At 45.7% G+C, this 21,400-nt stretch overlaps 1 protein-coding gene across 2 annotated transcripts in view; it reads right to left on the bottom strand.

Annotated features, from left to right (window-relative positions):
* Positions 1-412: 412 nt before the first annotated feature.
* The window catches only part of NCK2 (NCK adaptor protein 2), an 84,260-nt gene continuing 63,272 nt past the window's right edge, over positions 413-21,400 (bottom strand). The window contains exons 3-4 of one of the 2 annotated variants that reach the window (XM_011984686.1): positions 14,142-14,863; positions 413-1,704 (exon numbers count right to left, since the gene is read on the bottom strand). In XM_011984686.1, coding sequence (XP_011840076.1) covers positions 1,510-1,704; positions 14,142-14,863 — 917 coding nt within the window. In that variant the 3' untranslated portion in view covers positions 413-1,509. The remainder of the gene's footprint in view (positions 1,705-14,141; positions 14,864-21,400) is intronic. The other variant, XM_011984687.1, reaches the window with a different exon arrangement.

Consider the following 21,400-nt stretch of genomic DNA (forward strand, 5'->3'; position numbering starts at 1 on the left):
CGTGATTGACCTAGGAGGGCACAAATGCCAAGTCATGTGACTCTGCAGCCCCAAGGCCTGGCGCAGCAATATAAATGCTCCTGATCGAGAGGACAAATTGAGAGTCAGCCATGGGGGACACACGCTGTGAGAGCGCTGGCTGCCAAGAGTGCAGCAACATATTTCTAAACAAATGCTTTCCAAAGAGCAAAGTTCAGAGCAAGCTTCAGATTCTGGGTTCCCGTGGAGTTTCACTAATTAAAACTCATTATTTCAATATACAAAAATGTGGGGGTAGAAAATGAAAACACACAAGTAATAAATGTTAAGCTCTTCTTTAAAAATGATTCCCACTCTGCAATGAGTGAAAGCTTCAGTAATTACTCTCCCACAATTGAGTCGGAGTTTTCCTGAAGATAAATACACACAGAGCCTTGTCATAATACTTTTTTTTTTATTACAATATCCAAAAAACTGGGTATGCAAGTTTAGGGGATCTCAAGACCCCTTCTTCAATCGTAGGAATGTGCCATCTCAAGACGGTATATTTAAACTATAAAGAAGTTCAAATGTAAAGGAAAAAGAAAATGCAATTTCTTCATAAACATTCTGTGTCTCTTACTACCAATCACATACTCTTTTGTAAACCCTGAAAAATTTCCCTGTAAATAATATATATATATATAGTGTGTGTGTGTGTGCGCGCACGTGTGTGTGTGTATAAAGTGTTGGTAGCTCCCTTCCCCAAAGACCAGCTGTTTTCCTTAATCATCTGTATTAGTGTCAACAAACGGCTACAGATACATATTTCTTTGAGAATTAAATACATAATTGTGAGATTCAAACAAGCCGAAGGGCAAGAGGAAAAAGCACTATGTGGATGGCACATTTGGGGTAAATTACCAAAACATCTGTCTTTCTGCGTCACCGGTTCCCTCTTTTGCAGACTGCCTTTCCAGGAAATTCTTTATTGCAAGCACAGCCCCAAAGGCACTGGGCAGTTTCCTCACTGCCATCGCACCTGGTGGTTCCAGTATTGCTATCAGCAAACGTGTCGGCTCCCTGCAGAGTCCGGGAGCCATGTAAGGGCACAGGACACGGGCGAGGGCTGCTAGGACTGGGGCCCACCTGCTCTGCCCAGCACGCAGAGTGCCCAGGACGCGGGTGCTGCCGCTGGGTGGCCTGAGGCTCGCTCCTGCGCTCACAGGTGCCCTGCGTCTTTTTAAAGAGGGGTTCCATGAGCGGGAACGAGTTGAATGCACGAGCGCCGTTTCCGATGGAAAAGGAATAATGTGAACTCGCCCCTCTCTCCCCCCCTCCTCTAAAGCTGGCCGGCCGGGTGGGTTCGAGTGTGGGTGTTAGGCCTGGATGGCGAATGGGAGACAAACCGACCAAGCGACCTGAACATAAAGAAGAGACTCGCGGAGAAGCCGTCGGGGCCGCCGCCCCCACGGGAGGAGCCTCTGCCACAAGGCCGGGCGGGCAGCTCCACCGTGGGGCCCGGGAGGCGAGTGTGGGGCCGGGACGCCGTCACTGCAGAGCCCTGACGAGGTAGAGCTTCTCCCCGTGCTCGCTGGTGAAGATGGGCGCCTTTTTGTAGTGCTCCACCAGCTCGTCCATGGTGTGGAAGCGCCGCTGCCCAATGCAGTAGACATTGTCCACGAGCTGCACCTTGAAGTGTTTGTTCTTCCCTGACGCTTTAAGGGACACGGAGAAGTCGCTGGGCTGGGGAGGAAACAGAACACAGTTACAGCCAGGCCCACAGCTGGGAGCTGTGTCTAAATCCATCCACATCTCCTGTGTGTCTAAATCCAAACCACCCATTGCTCAAACGCTGGGTCTCTGGTTTTTTGTTTGTTTTGAGACGGAGTTTCACTCTTTTGCCCAGGCTGGAGTGTAGTGGCACAATCTTGGCTCACTGCAACCTCCGCCTCCCAGGTTCAAGCCATTCTCCTGGAGTAGCTGGGATTACAGGCGCCCGCCACCACGCCCAGCTAATATTTGTATTTTTAGTAGAGACGGGGTTTCGCCATGTTGGCCAGGCTGGTCTTGAACTCCTGACCTCAGGTGATTGCCCCACCTCCCCGCCTAAGCATTCCAAAGTGCTGGGATTACACGCATGAGCCACCACGCCCGGCCAGGTCTCTGTTTTATATCTAGAATGGCATCTGATGTTCAGAAAGACCTGGAGGCAGTCCATGATTCTGAAATTCTGAACCAAAGAAAAAATAAATTCTGCTTAGCCCAGTTTCAGTGCTAAATGCGTTTTAGTTATTTGAAAAGTGCAAACTCATTATGGAATATACAGTGTTGCCCTGACTGCTGAAGAAATTTGCTGTTTTTCATTTCCCAAACTATTTTTTGATAAATTGGGAATTTATTAAGAGTGGTTTGTATGCAGGCAGTGGCTAGAAATTTTACTATTTCTGATATCTAACACTATTAGAAATTAAGACGTCAAAATTTTTCTAATTCTTTTTTTTTTTTGAGATGGAGTTTCGCTCTTATTGCCCAGGCTGCAATGCAGTGGTGCGATCTTGGCTCACTGCAACCTCTGCCTCCCGGGTTCAAGCAGATTCTCCTGCCTCGGCCTCCCGATGTGCCACCACGCCTGGCTAATTTTTCTAATTCTAAGCATTTGAAAATATGAACAGCAGTGGAAAATTCCAGATGCATTTTAAACTTAGTTCACAATATCCCAGAGGAAGCTGAACTATGGTTTGATTATAGATTTTATTGAAAAATATTTAAATTCTGTGATGTCAGTGCCTTACATTTCAGCATATTTTAGAAACATGTCATTATTTTAATCAAAATGCATCTTTTATTGGCCAGGTGAAGTGGCTCACGCCTGTAATCTCAGCAATTTGGGCAGCTGAGGCAGGTGGATCACCTGTGGTCAGGACTTTGAGACCAGCCTGGTCAACATGGTGAAACCTCATCTATACTAAAAATACAAAATTAGCCAGGCATGGTGGTACGTGCCTGTAATCCCAGCTACTTGGGAGGCTGAGTCAGGAGAATCGCTTGAACCCGGGAGGTGAAAGTTGCAGTGAGCTGAGATCACACCACTGCACTCTGGTCTGGGCGACAACAGCGAAACTCCATCTCAAAAACAAACAAAAAAAAATGTGTGTGTATATATATATATAGAGAGAGAGACAGAGAGAGAGAGGTCTTTAATCTCATTTGGTGAAAAACATGCAGGAAAGAAGATACTAAATGATAAACATTCTTTGTACAAAAATATCAAGTTTTGATCAATTCATTAAATGAATAACAATTAGTTACTAACACATGCCAGGCAGGCGGTACCCTGGATACATGTGTGTGCATGCAGGACATATGCTCTGTGACAATCCAGTGTGGGGAGCAGATAAAGAGAGGTGGACAGATGGCTGCACAGGGCAGTAAGTTCTATGGGAAAAAAAAAAAAAAGAAAACAACAACAACAAAAAACAGAGTTGCATGAGAGAGGAGCAAGAGGTACCAGAGCTCTAAGTGTGTGAGCGTGTGCAGATATGAGAGGGAGTATGTGAGTACTGAGGGTGTGTGAGAGTATGTGTAGCGTGTGAGTGCGTGTGTATGAATGTATGAATGTGTGTGCACACACAGGTATGCACTGGGGGGCAGGAGAGCCCGCTGGACAATGTGGAGCTGAGCCTGTGCTCTCCGAGGCAGGGCTGGTACAGACTGCTCGGGAAATTGGCACCTCGGTGAAGAAAGGGAAGAAGGTCCTGTTCTGTGGCACTAAAGAGGCAGTGTGGCTGGTGGAGCGGAGAAGGGAGTCTGGTCTCCCCTCAAGGGCCCGAGAGTAAAATTCACGTACCCAACTGGCCCCTGCCTGTGGTTCCAATCCATCAGACTAAAGGATTTCCCACCCCCAGTCCCAATGTCACTCCTGTTCATGGTGTTCTTGGGGTCATCCTGTGTCTCCTCATGATCAACTGTTCCCTTAAAGCTCAGCTCAAAGGCTATCCCGCTGTTAAGAAGCCTCACTGACCCCAAACAGGGTAAATCCTCTACCCACTGGCTTGGTAGGTAGCATCAGGTTCATGCCTGGCCAGTGGCAGGACCATAGCCTAACATCTGAAATTTTTCATGGAATTCCCAGACCAGCTCTCTGCTTTTCTCAAAGCCCAGGAACTTCCTGCTCTGAGGGTCCAGCAGTTCGACCCCGCTCTGCGACCTCCCAGCAGGACCTGAGACAGTTAACAAAGGCCTAGGCCATTGTCTATTACAGAGTTCGCAAAAGCCCAAATATGTTTGATAAGAAGTGTGCAACCCTTGCAAAACAAGGAATCATTCCATTTATACCAATGACAACTCAGGGGAATGAGTGCCTGAGAAGACTCGAATTGTGCAAGGCAGCTAGGCTCACCCACCAGCCACAGCTGTTAACAGAAAAGAATGAAAGGAACAATTGTAAGCATAGTTTGTATTTATGCATACCTCTGTCCCAAATAGACCAAATAAGAACAAACCTTTGAGGGGGAAAGCCCCATCTCATCGCCATGTGAGGCCCAGGGCATGCTCCTGGATGAAACTCCAGGAAGAAACCAGAAGGTTAGTCTCAGATTAGGCCTCAGCCTATAGATGATTAATATTCTGTAAAGATGTATATTCTGTACTAGAAGTTTGTGCCTTTAGGAAAACATGAAGGGCAGTCTCACAGAGTTTACTCTAAGCCAGGTTCAACTTAGAGACAAAGTGGCATCATTTTTAGCGGAGGCAGTATGGGAGTGAATCATGGTAAATATATGATACTCCCAATTTTAATTAAGCCAAATGATCAACAGATGACTTTCTACATAAGGGAAATTTGCTTTTAATTCAAGCTCCTTAATTTAACATCATGGTGTGTGTGTGTGCCTGTATGCACGCATGAGTTGCAGCAATAAAATTTTCATAGCAGAAGAGGTAATTTTTAATTTTGTGTGCTCCTGACCAGAAACCTTAAAGTTAAGGATGTAGAACCAATTTATGCCAAGCAGGAGTGCTAAAAGTTGGGGAGTGCTCTTTGATTTAAACTGAGTAGATTTTCTGTAGGAAATCTGAAAAAGACTAATCTATATACTAACATACACCGTTACATGTTACCACTGAACACCTCTAAGTGAAGTGTGAAGATGAACTAGTTAAGATGTTCTCCAAGTGTGCTCTTAAGACCAGCAGCATCAGCATCCTCTGGGAACTGGTTAGGAAGCATATTCTCAGGGGCCAGCCATGGCGGCTCACACCTGTAATACCTGCCCTTTGGGACGCCATGGTGGTGGGATTACTTGAGGCCAGGACTTTAAGACCAGCCTGGGCAACATAGTGAGACCCTATCTCTACACAAAATTTAAAATAATTAGCCAGGTGTGGTGGTGCATACCTGTGGTCCCAGCTACTTGGGCGGTCAGGGTGGGAGGATCACTCAAGCCCGGGAGGTCAAGGCTACAGTGAGGTATGATAGCGCCACTGCACTCCAGCCTAGATGACAGAGTGAGACCCTATCTCAAACTAATTAAATAAAAAAAAGAAAAAAGAAATGCAAATTCTCAGGCTCTGCCTCAACCCTGCTGCAGCAGAAATTCTGGGGTGGAGCCCAGTCATCTGTGTTTTAACCTCTAGCACCGCACCGTGTGTTTTAATAAGCCCTTCAGGGGATTCTGATGCAGTTTGAGAACTGGCAGAAAGAAAATCTGGAACAAACATCGGCAGTGTTGGAGCCCATCAACAAATGTTTGGTCACCAGAAAAAGATGGGAATGCGATTTATGGGCAAAGCAGCCCATGATGGAGGGAGTGCCAGTCTGCAGATACCTTTCCGATTCTGTCCTGAGGACTCTGGCTCTGCTCCAGGCATCTCTCATAGGGAATTTCCCCTGAAGGGACAGCTGGGACACTGCTGTATGGTCTCTTCCTTTCAAAGTGAGTCAGTCCCTGCATCTGATGGAGATGGAGTTACTCCTGACCCAAAACAACTCTGCCTCCAGAGGGCGCCAGGGAATGATTCCCATGAAAGCAACTCCATCAGTCCTGTTCTCATCTGTTGTAGTCCTTCCATGGTTGGCTTTCTAGAACAGACTTCAAGAAATCAGATGAAAAAGGACCACGCCACACTCGTTCCTCAACAAGTACGAGTACTGATAGTATGGCAGAGTACTCTACATTTAAGTTTGTCAAAGAATCTTAACACATTTTTGAAACATGCAGTCAAAATGCTGGCTGAGGCTGCAGTCATCTGAAGGCTCGATCGGGGATGCAGACTCTACTTCCAAGGCGGTCTGCTCACATGAACCCCCGGGGGGCTCTGTAGGGCTGCCTGAATGTACTCTCAACATGGCAGCTGAGATAAACAGATCAACAGACAGCAAAGAGCCACCCACAATGCCCGTCTCAGAAGCTGCCCTCCATCGCTTCTGCCACATCTTGGTCATTTTGAGTTGCTCAGTGCAGCCCATGCTCATGGGAAGAGGGTCAGGCTCTACTTTCTGAAGCAAAGAGTAGTAAAGAATTTATGGACATCTTTTTAAGCCATCATAGATGGACACGACACTCATTAAGATTTTCTATGGTTGGACTGAAACCTAACTAGACTCAGTCCCCGGGTTTTGAAACATCTGCCCTTTGATTTCTCCTCTTTAATTGCCCCCTTTGTGCTACCTCCCACTGTCCACATTTCCTACACTTTCCATCTCCAAACGCTGTACTTACTTGATATATAGTAATTTCTCTGTGCTGATTACTGGGCAAATTCTTCAAATTTTCAAACATCAGACCACTTCTTCCTGTTATGTCCTTCTATGAGTATTTCTTTTAAGGAATGATTTTTCTATTCTCATAGTTTTTGAATCAACGGTTCTGGAGAACGAACAATTAGTACAACCCATTCATTAGACCCTTCTTTTCAGACAGTCATTTTCCAAGTGGAATCTAAGGACAATTAACAGGTTGGTGGAAAACCAACCTCTCTCGGAGCCTCTATGATCACCGTTGTTTTTGTTTAGGCTTTACAGTCTATGTTTGAATATAACTAAGTGCGAGAACCCAATTTAACTCCACATCCCCACACCGGACTCAGAGTATCTGGTGTGCCACAAATGTGCAGACTTAAAATTTTCTAATTTTGACTGCCTCTTCCATTATTCATGCCTTCAGGTAATTCTTACACCTCATCTCTTTGCAATTTGTGCTTGCGGTAAGTGGGTACTTTTAGAAAAGAACAGTAGAGAGCACACTCTTTGATCCCATCTCTATGGCTTCACCAGCTTGATCCACTGCCTCAAATACTTGCTGAAAAGCACCTTTGCAATTTATAAAACAGATGTCCTGATCAGATACGCCTCTCCCTCTCTCAAGATTTAATCATTGTTTTCTTATAGAAGGAAAAAAAAAAAAAACAAAGGCCGAGGACAGACTTTAATATCCTTTATTTCCTCCTCCATCCCTGAAAGCTTACGTATTAATGTGATTTTCTTCTAAGCACAATGGTCAGGAGGAAATGGGAGGAAGGGGCCTTGTTCCAGGTCCTTTTGGTTCTTTAAACCTTAAAACTTCTCCTTATCTTTCACTTTGGACTTTATGAAAAGATGAGGGTAGAAATGCCCTTTGTGTGATTCACCAGGCCTCCCACACAGACCCTGGACTGATCTCCAGCCACGCTGAAGTCTCCAAGCATCAATAATCTGCAGATCTCCTTCTACCCTCAGAGAGACGTCATCCTGTTGGTTTCTTATCGCAAGTTGTATCATTCTCTTCTTTTGGTAAAGACATGTTTTTATCCTTTTACTTCTTTACAGAAGGCACTCTTCTATCCACAGAAGTGGTTCATTTACCTCCCAAAAGTGAGAACAAATGGGTTACAGGCAAATCGTGATCCACTGATTAATAGTTTCTCTGTTTTTATCTCAGAAAAACTGCCTTTCAGTTTTACCATTCTATTCGGTCACCTCCCTAGTTGTCTGAGGTAGCCTTCTTTTAATCAAAATCACTCCTGTCTATACTTACGCTGCTAGCTGTCAGGTGACCCAGCGCTCTTTGTGTTTACATCAGATTCTCTCTTCCTTGCCCCAAGTGTGATGAGTCTCACCAGCATTTCCTATTCTCCTATCAATGTTCACTCTATAAAATATTTACTCTGCAGGCCTGAAGCCAGTCCACACTGACATGTTCAAATATTCATCTCATTAACTTTGGAAGTAATCTTATTTACATAAATGAAAAATCAATCATCAACTATAGAGCAGCCCTCCAAGTCCCATCTACCTAATCTAGGAAAACGGAGCATTCCCTGTTCACTTTCCAGTTAGTATGCATATGTGTGTTTAGCCCTCCCCATCCTCAAATGTATTTCCCAAAGTCACATGTAACACCTCACCGTATAGGCCTTTAGAATATTGTCCTTGTTATTCTTTGTCTTTCCACAGTGTCATACCTGATGTGACTGAGTGACAACTTAAGTCAGAATTTTACCATATTACACAAACAGTATGCATAAGAGCTTGAATCAAGTGCACACTCCACAATGCAGTGGTTCTCAAATTGGAGCATCGGAATTATTCAGGGGTTCATAGGTTCTCAGGATTTGGAAGAAAAAAAGGACTCAGAGGGCTTCTTCAAACCAAGGTTGCAGAGCCCTACCCCAGAGATTCGAAGTCAGCAAGCTGGGGCAATCTGCATTCTAGCAAGTTCGCTGGTGATGCTGATGCTGCTGGTGTAGGAACCACACTTTGGAATTATTGCCATGGATGGTGGCTGAAGAAAATTATACATGGGTATTCTCCTGCTTGCTTGTGGCAGCATCTATGCTTGACTCTGTTATACTTCCAATGACTATACTGTAGATGGGATTTTTAAAATGCTAAAATGCAATGCAGTAAGGAAGATGGGTGAGCAGACCAGTTTGCAAATGACTCCACCATCAGTTATTACAATGAACTAATTTAAATTGCTTTCTGTGTTATCAACTCCACAGGGATCTGAAACTCTATTTTGTTACTCTGTGCTGCTCTTGCCATGCTACAGAGGTCATGTTAAAGAAATGCTTAGTAATAGTGCCATGAGAAACATCCCCAGATAAATGAGAGACCCCACACAGAAATACAACTCAAAAGGGGAGACATATGCCCCCTGAATGAAGACAAGCAAAACGTAAAGCCGAGATTAAAAGTTATGTGGTGATGCAAATCAAAACCACAGTGAGCTACCACTTCACACCTACCAGAAGGACCATTTTACATATATGTGTGTATATATATGTATATTTATACGTGTGTGTATATCTATATACACGTATACACACACACACGGCCATGTATGGCTTAATGACAGGATATATTCTCAGAAATACATCATCAGGCGATTTGGTCATTGTGCAAACATCAGGGTGAACTTACACAAACGCAGATGGTACAGCCTACTACACATCTAGGCTATAATGTATGGCCTGTTGCTCCCAGGCTACAAACCTGCACAATATGTTACTCTACTCAACACTGTAGGACACTGTAACACAACGGTGTTCTGTAAACCAAAGAGATGTCTAAATCTATAAGACAACATAATCACGGATTTTTTTGCAGCCACAGCTGCAATTTTAACCCCAGTACGTGACAACTGTGGAGAGCTCCCAGAACGAGGCCAGCACAACTCCACCTTCTGGGAAAAACCAAGAGCCATGGTCCCGAAAGAAATTATGAACCTCTTACTGACCAGGTTTGCTACTGATTGTATTAAAAGCACTAGCTTTTAGTAAGACGCCTGTGTTCACAGATCCCAGTAAATGATGCATTGCTTGGTGTGTTTTAAAGGTCAGCATTGAAGAGCCAGCCAGAATGAGGAGGCAGAATCAGAATCAGGTGATGAGCGCTACACTTCTAGGTAACAGCCTGCACTGCATGCTCTTGCAGGCCCTTCCATCTTCCAGAGTTACATATGCTTAAAATTAGGACTATTACAAAAATCCAGGCTTAAAACTTCCATTTTGTACTGGGCAAAAAGCCTGGCAATTAAAAATAACTTGTTATCTTTGAAACTGGAAGGATGCCTACAGGCACTGCTCATAGCAACCTAAGGTTAAGTCATCTTAACATTAACCCATTTATGAAGAAACACCTACAGATCACAGAGCCTAACCATGAAACCCTGGAAGCAATTTTCACTTTGCTCTGACAATCTGCCTCCTTCCAATTCACCAGCAGAAACACAGCAAGTTTATTTTCAAACTCTAAACAGTAAAAAACAAAAAAACCAAAACCAAAACAAAACAAAAAACCCCAAAACACTCAACAGAAATACGCTTCAAGAGATAAATTCCACTCAACAAAAGCTATAGTTCTAAATGAAGGTCAGCTTTGTGACAATAGTTTTATAATTTTGGAAATGTAGTATTATGCAGAAATGGTTTTAATAACAGTCGCAAGAATGTATCAAACCACCAGGAATGCATCATAGGGATCAAGAGTTTTCAAAGTGTGGTCCCCAAAGCAGCAGCATCACCACCAAGAAACGTGTTATTAATAGAAATGCAAATTCTTGGGCCCCAGACCTCCTGAATCAGTACCACTGCAGGTAGGACCCAGCAATTTCTGTTTTAACAAGCCTCAAGGCGATTCTGATACACAGTACACAGTTTGAGAATCATTATTTAGAGAAATGGAATGATGACATTGCCTGCAAATAAGAGTTTTGGGTAGAAGTTATAATTTCTATAAGAAATATAACTTTGAAAATACAGAAAGGAACTATTCTACTTAATTTCCTGGCCAAACTCTTTTAATGTATTTTTAAAAAGAGAAATGAAACATCCATTGACTTTTAGTATGGCCAATATGTGCATTAAATTATCCTTAGCAGGAGAGTTTTTCTCTATTGGAAACAAATGTATTGTATGACAATATTAGTATCTAATATTATTGCAGGACACAATAAATACATGACCTCTTCGGTATCTAAAATCTTACAGAGGAAAATGGCTTCCCAGACTTGTGGCTGATGCTGTCCAGCAAGTTACCCAGGCCAGCTGTGCACCTTTTCCAACCATATCCTAGTTGTGATCTGTCACTTTCTGAACAACCTTTACAAGGATGGGGGATGCAGCAATTAATAAAATACTGACAACTTGTACAGTTTACCAGAAACCCAGTAAAGGGTTACTGTTCATTTTAAGTACAGCTTTCTAGTCACATCCATAGCATCAATGTGGACAAAATATAAAAGGATTTATGAGGGACACACACAGGGTGAGTAGGATTTCTGAGTTTTCTGGATTTAAGCAGGTATAGCTCACAGCTGAAGGTATGATAATGAAATATGGAGAATAAGTACCAACAATATATCACCTTTAGCTGCTAAGGATAAACGACAATTGTAGATGAGAGAGGAGAGCGAGGGAGGAAGAAGAAAGGGAAGAACAAGCAGCAGGCACTGAAGTTCAGGACAGGAAAGAGGGCCCAACAGGTTCGTTCATTTGTTAGTTCACTGATTCATCTAACATATCCAACAGATACTTCTGAAATACCCAGCACTTACTGATAGTGGATAGCGCAGGATGTGGCAATGTTTGTCCTCCCTGAAATAAGCACCTCTCAATATCATCAAGCAAGGGTCTAGCTCATTTACACTGCAGTCACTCAGGGTATTTTAAAAACTGATACGCATGTTGAAGATCCATTCCAAAAGAAACAGCTGTGCTTACCCAGAAGCCAGGCTTCATGTGTTAACCTCAATGAAAGGTCCAGGCCCAAAGATTCCAAGAAAAAAGGAAATTAAATGAAGATGCCTGCCTCTGAGTCCTGCAGGGAGGCTGAACCCCTCAGAAACCTTTCCATCCTGGCATGCTGTGAAGGAATTATGTCAGACCATGAACCTAAGGGCTCTTGGTGGCCTGGTGGTGGCTGTGAAAGCCAGCTCTAACCTGAGAAATGGCAAAATGAGCAGGGAAACACATGGGGATGGGGGGAGGCAGCGGATGGTGGGGAAAAAAAACAAGCAAAGGACTTGTCCACTTGTCCACCAGGACAGGTCCCCGGCAGTCACAGATGACAGCTGAGAACAGCCTTGGTCACGAACAGGAAACGCAGCAAACCTGGCCGGGTTCTGCGGTCAGGAGAAAAGAAGCCACACACCTCAGGGCTCTTGTAGAATCCCCGTGGCACAAGGCATGCACACTAACCGCTGAAAATGGCCTGTGTCACGGCAAGATCCATCAGGACAAGCTGCCCTGCACAGCATCAGGCCACGTGGAGCCTCAGACCAAGACGGTGCTGCTATGTGTGCAGAGCCGATGCAAGTGCCAGTAAAGCCCTTTCCACGCTATATTCCTGGAATCATACATGTTGCTCCTTGACTTTCTAAGTTAGGAGAGAATGCAAAACATCTTGAAAGGCCCCCAATTAAAAAATTGTTAAAAGGAAATACAAACAATTAGTGCTTTCGTACTTTTGAAAAAGTTAACTCATTCTCTAACAACGCAAGGCAACTGAGACAGTGGGGTGTAGGGTTCTGAGATGAAACCCAGCCAATGCATGCATCCCTCCTTATCCAAAGGGATCTGGTCCCTGAATTCAGACAACAATGACCACCTGTGCATGTTCCACAGAAAAGCCATAGGTCCTCCCTAAGGCCAGCAACCCTGGAGAACACCTTTTTCATCTACTCTCTAAAGTCTTCCTTCATCTCCCCAAATCTTAGGCAGAAAGAAGAACGCCTGGGAGCAGTGTCTCCACACTACAGGACTTCCTTCTGAGAAGTCTCTTCCAACTCAAACATTGTAAGCCAAGATCATATTTTGTGCATTATACTTAGCCCTTAAGGACTCTGGACCAAGCACTTAATATTGTAATTGGTTTCCCAGCACTTTCTCTAAGTTTCTGCTCGATTGAGTTAAAAGCGCTGCTGTCCTTAATTTGCTTAAGGCTTCAAACCCGATCTAAAGGAAATGGTGCACAGAGCTCTCGTCATGTGAGAACAATTAATTCAATGTGATGTCTTGCCAGGAATGATAAACTCTGGTGACTTGATAAGAAAATCTCAGAGTTCAGATTTCAGATGAAGTTAGCTTTCAGGCTGGCATTCCCGTCCAAGCACATCTAAGGCTCCGCAAAACTGATGACACCACAAAGGAGTCCAGTTTCCACCACCACGATGCTCCTTCCTCAAAGAGGAGAAGATCCCACTTGCCTCTCTCTGGAGGGCTTTGAATGCCTCTCTGATCAGTCAGCAGCACTCCTGAATGCCCACTTACTTATTGTGCCAGCAACCTTTTCAGAGCACAGCAGGGGCAGCAGGTAGTACATACTTACTAGTCTTACAGTGTGCATTTAAAAATGAAATTGAAGCCTACTAGAACCAATACAATTCAAATACATCAAACTCTATCTCCTAAATGCTTGTTTTGGAAGTCTCTCGATTGTAGAAGGTGTATTTGTAAAGACGTTTGCAAAACTGGTCGAATATTTCCTTCACACACGAAAAGGCTGCCTTCTGGGATGCAGGCTCCACCCCCACGTCTGAAACTCACTGCCCCCAGCCTGCCCACCCCTGGAAGTGGGTCTGCTGCCCCAGTCCAGTGGCTTCATATCTCCCACTCACTGCACACACACAAAACTCATCTCTCTCAAGAACCCTTGTTTTCTTTTCAATTCATCTCGTAAGTGCTTTAAAAGCTTTTCAGAGATGAACTCAGTGGCGCTGCCTGCCGTGGCAATGACCTTGGGATTATACGGTTTACAAAAGAGAAAGCAAGCAAACAACAAAAGGCGGTGTCAGAAACCGGCCACCAGTCTTGCAAAGATTGCTTTCTCTGGGAAACAGACCGAGTAGAAACAAAGTAAATCACTCGGGCCTTCTACGTACACACAATGGGCAACCAGGAGAGAAAATGACGTTTGAGTCCGTAAAATACAAGAGGGGGAATCTTCGGAGAGAAGCAGAACCACCTTTGTCAGCTACAAACATTTTTTCAGTTAACCTCCCACCTCCGGAAATGGGCACCCACGATCCCCAAAACAGATGCAAGGAAATCACGGAGTAGCAAACATTACACTAAATTGCATTCATCTGCATCTCCCGCCTTTCTAGTGTACTCACACAATGTGAAATGGGCTCGGCACACAGAGCCACTGTGCAAGGCGCATTTATTGCCTCCAGCCAGAGCTGCGGGCGCAGCGCACTTACCGAGGACTCGCTGTCCCTAATGAGGAAGTCACCCTCCACGCCCCGCTCGTTGAGGGCGCACTCGGCCTGGTGCCGCGTCACGTTCCCGTAGTACCACTCTCTGCCCGCGAAGCGCCCGCTGGACGAGGGCCCGGTGTAGCTTATCTGTGGGGCGTGCGCAGGGTGCAGGGCAGGCCCGTCACTGAGGACCACCACGTAGTTTTTGGGGACGAGGCCCACCTGGCCCCGGGCATTTTTGCATTTCCACCACTCGGGGTCGTTCTCGGGCTTCTCGATCACCTCCATGGTCTCCCCCTTCTCGAAGTTGAGCTCCTCCTCGGTGACTGAGCTGAAGGGGTACAGCGTCTGGACCACGTGCAGCACGCGGGAGCCCTGGCCATTGCTCAGCGAGGCGCCCTTGCGCAGGCTCAGGAAGCTCGGGGACTCCGCAGCTGCCTCGTCCACCTCCTCCAGGACGTAGTTGGAGGGGAACCAGCCGATCTGCCCGTTGTAGCTGCCCCGCCACCAACCGTCGCTGCACTTCTCCATGACGGTGACACGCGACCCCTTCACCAGGGACAGCTCATCCTCCCGCTCGGCAACATAGGCGAACTTGACAAAGGCCGGGATGTTGAGGTCGTAGATGCGGTCGGCGCTGCTGCCATTGGCGGGGTACTCAGCATCCGTGCTGGGCGTGGGGGACGCGTCCCGCGCGCTGGTCTTCCTGCGCGTCTTGCCAAGGCCTGTGGAGACACAGCAAGGCTCAGTGGCGCGGGGCACTTGGGCACCACCCCACTCCCTAGTCTACCGGGATTTCCACGCAGTTTCTCTGGTGGTTAAATACAAGGGGACACATGGACAGTGCTTACAAACTGTAATTACCATCAGAAAAATAAGGTTGCTGGCAGCTGCCTCCTGTAGTTGTGAAGTTACTTAAAGTTGAGAACTACTTAAACTGATCTATTTTACCCATAAAAACGTCACAGGGCCAGCACGGTGGCTCACGCCTGGAATCCCAGGCTTTGAGAGGCCCAGGCGGGAGGATTGCTTGAGGCCAGGAGTCTGAGACCAGCCTAGGCAACATAGCAAGACCCTGTGTCTGCAAAAAATTAAAAAAAAAAAAAAAATTAGCCACCTGTGGTGCACATCTATGGGCCCAGCTACTGGAGAGGCTGAGGTGGGAGGATGGCTTGAGCCAGAGTTCCAGACTGCAGGGAGCCGAGATCGCTCCACTGCACTCTAGCCTGTACAACAGAGTGAGGTCCTGTCTCTAAAATCAAACAAAACCAAAAAATGCGGAAGTACCACTGACACAAAAGATAACGAGAAGAGTAGAAGGTTTCCTTCTGAAATAACCGTTTTTAGAGCATCCCTGTGCCTCTGAAAAAAATAAAGTATAAATGCAGACAAAATACCTTTTTCATTCCTTGAATGGGTGGGAAGTCAGACTAAATGAATTCAAAGACCCGTTAGAACTCTTAAGACCGTCCAGTCTTAGGGAGCACAGTTTGCATAACCTGCCCTGCCCCCAGCTGCCTTGCCATTGCCTCCTCCACTCCTGGGACACTTACTGCCCTCACCCCTCACCCCTGGACAGCATGACAGCCCTAATGGGCAAAACCCATCATCTTCACCTTTCTTCTCGTCTTACAATTCTTCTCTTCTTTCAAAACAGCAGACTAATTTCCCACAACAGATTGTGATGAGTGCATTACGAAAACTTAGCTGATAGCTTAAATCGAAGACACAATTTTTCATACTGTGATTCAAAGCCCACTAGTGGATCATAAAAACCACTTTAATGGGTTGCAACCAGCCTACAGGTATGTGTTGAATTTAAGGGAATAAAGTAGAAAATTTCAGTGTATCGAACACAATTACAGTAAGTACTGTTTCTTCAGTCACACATGTGAGTATTGAATCAGAATGGGAAACATTTCTTCCTGTGCGTGATGAAAAATGCTAGAAAGGCCCTAAGGTAAAAATGTTTTAACTGTGTTAAAGTGCATGGAATTCTGGAACATTCTACGAAAGGAAAGCATGTCAGCCCCAGAGTTGGGGACACACCCCACACAGGCAGGCGTGGCCTTCCTTAGCTGTCCTAAGAGATGAGTGCTCCCACCACAGCTCTGCTTTGACCTCTGTCTTAACCAGTGTGGAGGATTAGTCATTTGTAGACTCCTCAAAATGACTTCCTCAAAGCACTTCCATGGGTAGCTTCTTGTACCTCTTTCTCCTTTTCTTCCTTAAACTAGAATAAAGGGGGATCAGTCCTAATAATTACTTGTGCTTCTATCGCCTTGCTGAGTGGGCAGGAGGTCAAGAGGGGAAAAAGGCTGATTGTCCTCAATGGTGGAGAGCTGGGCTGCCGCCCCCCTGGGGCAGATCGGCCCTGCCCAGCAGCCACTGCCCTAGGACGTGCACCCACGCAGCACCGGGAGGCATGTGAGGCCACATACGTTTCAGAGCACATACACTGATTCATTTATGCTAATGTCCTCTGACGTTTCTCTTTGTACCACTTTTTATTCACGTGAATGGGAGACACAAGAGTAAGCCAGAATGTTAGAACAGGTGAAACACTTAGATTTCTACTTTGGGTTAACTCACATTATATAAAAGCATAAACCTCCAAATCTGAGAACTCATCCTTTCATGGGATTTCAAACGCAGGATGGTTCAACTACACAATGAGAGCACCATAATAACACTACAGCTCCACAATCCGGAAGGCAGGCCATCCATGAAAGCGAACTTTTTCTGTCCAGAAGGCAGTGGTGCCCGAAGCTCAACCAGGAAGGCCTTACGGCCTTATCAAACAGCTAGCAAGCTGGGACCACGGGGGCCAGGCTGAGGCCGACTTTTATTGGCAACAATGATGTCAAGAAATAACAATGAACAATAAACTTTTAATGGACCTTTGCAAACATGTAACTTCCAAAAGCTATTTGAGAAAAAAACGCCTGTGGAAGAGCAGGTTTCGGAATATTCATCAGGCCATGAAGATAAAGGTGACAAGATCAGCAGAAAAGACATTAGAGAGTGGCCACCACAATATGTTATACAGACACTTTATAACTGATACATGTATATTCTACTTTAGTGACTTCTTTCAAAAACAAAATACGGTAATTTAAATTAATTAATACAGCCACTGAGTTCCTGAAACATACCAGGCACCAACCTAGACTTTGGTGGGGGGTGAAATGAGCAGACAAGCATGCTTTCTGCCTGCACAGAGCTTTTACCTGGAACACTGTACATAGCAAGCATGCAGCAGCAATTTTAACCTGTTTTGCTCGAATGTGATCTAAGTAGTCTTTGGGGCAACTCAGAGGGTCAGTGCAGACTGACAGAGAGCTGCATGCTCTTGGTCAAATTACTTAATAAATGTCTGTGTACTGATTTTCTTACCCCCCAGGATGTGAACATGTTAGTCTGCTCAGGCTACCATAATAAGTACCACAGACTGGGTGGCTTAAACAACAGACATTTATTTCCTCACGGTTCTGGAGGCTGGAAGTCCAAATCAAGGTGCTGGCAGGGTTGGTTCCTTGCAAGGCCTCTCTCCTGGACTTGCAGATGCTGTCTTCTTCCTGTGTGTCTTCACATGGTCTTCCCTCTGAGTGTGTCTGTGTTCCAATCTCCTTTTTTATAAGAACACCAGTCAGACTGGATGAGGGCCCACCCCAGTGACTTCATTTTAACTTAATCACTTCCGTAAAGGCTCTATTTCCAAACACAATCACCTTCTGAGGTCCTGGGGATTGGGACTTTGTATGAATTTCAGGAAGATGCCATCTGGCCCATGACAGGCACCGGCATTCAGCTGATGCTATAAAGCACAGGAAGTGCTCTGTGGATAACGACGATTACTCTTATTAACTAAGCTGTGGCTTTCTTGTTGCTCTAAATGGTATTTTACCAAAAGAAGGCCAAAGCCCTCTTTAAAAGCACTTGGTCATCTTCCTATCAGTGTCAGATGGCCACCAAAACAGAAAGCCTGCCTGCCAGACTTTGCCACCTGGGAAGCAAACGCTCTTGCATGGGAGCAATGCTGTATGTAGCTGCTGGTGCAGTGAAATTCAAGAGGCAGGTGTCTGGGGATGGAGAGGGACCTGACTTTACTGACACCTATGTTATCTAAACCCTCACAACAGTCCTGTGACAAAGTGGGCAACTTCTTCATTCATGGAAATGAGGAAACTGAGGCTACAAGAGGTCAGGAAATTGGCCCAACACACCCAGCCAATGATGTGGCACAGACTGCACACCCAGTAAATCCCCATTCAATCCATAATAGTCAAGAAGCATAGTTCTGATAGTGACTGGCGTCCAGCATGGTTTCTATGGAAAGCATTATCATCTGTAATATGATTTCTATGGGAAATGAAACTAGGACTCTGAATTGGTGTGCCACTCCCTCCCTGTCCGCTTGCACGCCCAGGCGAAGATAAACCTTTTCTCTTTCTCTACAGAATGAACAGGCCCCTGTGTCTCCAGATGGGAGAGGGGCTGAGGTTCAGATAATGAAGATTTTGGATAAGAAATGTAATACCAGTGACAGGCCAGGGCCCCAGAACAGCAATTAACAGGTCTTGGCAGGCTGGAGGGGTACTGTGTGGGAAAGACGTCAATGGGACCAAGTTGCTGGGTTGCTGAGAAAGCAGGTCCCTTTCCTTCCCTGCACCCTGATCCTGCCCAATGGCCAGAGCCAGGGTCATCTAGAACAGAAGGGATGGGAGACCCTGAATGCTGGCATATGAAGATTTAATGTGCTCAGTCCTCCTGACTGCTAAGGATACCAGAGCAAGAAAGCTGTGGCCAGGGGGAGGATGCCTGGGCAAGGTGTCTCAGTGGCAGGAGGGGGAGTGGGAAGAGAAAAATGCACCAAGAGTGCAGGTGGCCTTTCTGTGTGAGGATAATTAAGTCAACTGCAACCCTAGAGTCAGGAGAGCCTTTACATGGGGGCAGGCTCGGGGGACTCAGTGATCCCTCGTCCTTCTCCTCTTGCCTGGACTTCACCTGGAGCTGTGACCCAGCCAGGTGACAGCCAGGACATCTCAAAGGGAAGATTTCTGCTGCAGAACAAACAAGGATTCATGTGCGCCTGGGAGACGGGAGCACTGCAGCTGTGTGTCCTGACCGAGGGCAAGTCCCTGAGTGGTGCAGGCTCTAAGCGACCGCCTCTCTCTAATTTGAAGGCAAACTCATTACCTTGTAGGTAAAGAGGCGGCACCGGGATCCCAGTTTCCTTTCATTCTCTGTGTGTAGTTTTTCTACACATCTCCGCTTCATCGCCTCATCCTTCATTAAAGTAAAACCACCTACTGCTTTCAGTTGTAACAGAGGCACAATTTGCACTCCAATGTGTGTTTATTTTAACAGGGTAACACGATTTTTTTCTCACCGAATTTTACATATTTTCTCCACAAGACAGGCAAATCCTCATACCCACTTCTCAGACTCGGCCTGTCTTTAGCTACCATAATGAAACCATAGCCAACCAGAATACGGCAGACTGGGAGCCCTCATCGTCCAGGGCCCCTGCTCACTCTTCTATTTTGGAAGAGCGCATTCGCCGGCATGTCCCTGGAGACTGCTCACCTTGGGGTCAATAGTGAACTCCAAAGCAGGCCAGGTGGATCCTTCAGGCAGATGTGAGGTAGGCGGGTCCTCACCCATGTAGAACACCCAGTTTCAATGCCTCCCATCCTGCCCTGACCGAGGGATGGTGTGCGGTTGTGTGTTTTAGCAAGACTTGGGACAAGAGATGAAATGTTTTTCTTTCCATTCTCAAGTTAATCATAAAATCCTACTGCACAGAATTTACCTGGTTTTGAGCATTTTGGTTGGAGGTGTCACAGCAGCGTGCTTCGGATAAATCATACTGCGATGATCTAGAATGTGACCATTACAAAACCCTTCCAATGGCTGGCATGCTGTATATTAGATGAACCAGCATTTTCTCACAAAGTAATGACTTTATCTACAGCTTGTTCAATAATGTTTAAACTGCTACATCTTTGCATGAAAAAGAATGAAAGAATGAAAGTTACCGTTAAAAAAAAAAAAAAAGCAAGATGCTGTTTCATGAGACATGCTCAGCATTGAGCAGGATTTTAACTCTTACATTGAAGACTAGGCTCAGAGAGCATCTCAAGCTCTTTAAATCTATCATAAAATTATGGTGTTTAAGTTCTAGAAGAAACCTTAGAGATCTGATGGTATCTTAATTGGTTCAGGCACCTATAACAAAATACTGTAAACCAAGTGACTTATAAAGTAAAATTACAGACATTTATTTCTCACAGTTCTGGAGGCTGGAAGCCCCATGTCAAGGCCCCAGGAGATTTGGTGTCTGTGTCTAGTGAGGGCCCATTTCCTAGTTCACAGATGGTGCTTCCTTGCTGTGTCCACATGGCAGAAGCATTGAGGGTGCCCTCTGAGGTCTCTTGTATAAGGGCATGAATCCCATTCATGAGGGCATCACCCTTATGACATAATCACCTCCCAGTACCATCACATTAAGGGTTAGAATTTCAACATATGAACGGGGGGAACACAATCTGAGGCAGCTTGGCCGGTTGCAGTTCAGTCTGCAGCAGCTTGGCCAGTTGTTCTCAGGCTGCTGCTGTGGGAGATGAGTCCTGGGATCCCGTGTGTGTGTGGTCCAGGGGACTGGGCAGGGCAGGAGACCCCATAATCCCCAGCACCTCCAGCAGCTGCAATGTTCTGTTTGCTCTACACAGGGGCCCTGGGCACTTGACAGTGTGCTCCACAAATGAGACAAGTGACAGAGGCTTGGAGAGGCTCAGCATTCGCCCGAGGTCTCCCAGACCAGTCAGCAGCCGGGCTGGAAGGCAAGGACGCACAGCTCCTGGGCACAGAGCTGCCCAAGATGGACAGCAAGGAGAGTGAACAAACTCCTTAACCAAGTCACCTCCACAGATGCCACATTAAAGACCAGCCACAAATTGTGCCATGACTTTATCTGCATTTCGTAATAATAAAATAACATGTGCACTGTAGGTAATAATATTTGTTACTCGGTGAGCAGACAGATAGTGTGTGTGTGTATATATATATATATATATGTTTTTTTTTGAGACGGAGTCTGGCTCTGTTGCCCAGGTTGGAGTGCAGTGGCCGGTCTCAGCTCACTGCAAGCTCCGCCTCCTGGGTTTATGTCATTCTTCTGCCTCAGCCTCCTGAGTAGCTGGGACTACAGGCACCCGCCACCTCGCCTGGCTAGTTTTTTTGTATTTTTTAGTAGAGAT

Source organism: Mandrillus leucophaeus, unplaced genomic scaffold (genome assembly GCF_000951045.1).
Source record: "Mandrillus leucophaeus isolate KB7577 unplaced genomic scaffold, Mleu.le_1.0 Scaffold271, whole genome shotgun sequence".
NCBI lineage: Eukaryota > Metazoa > Chordata > Mammalia > Primates > Cercopithecidae > Mandrillus > Mandrillus leucophaeus.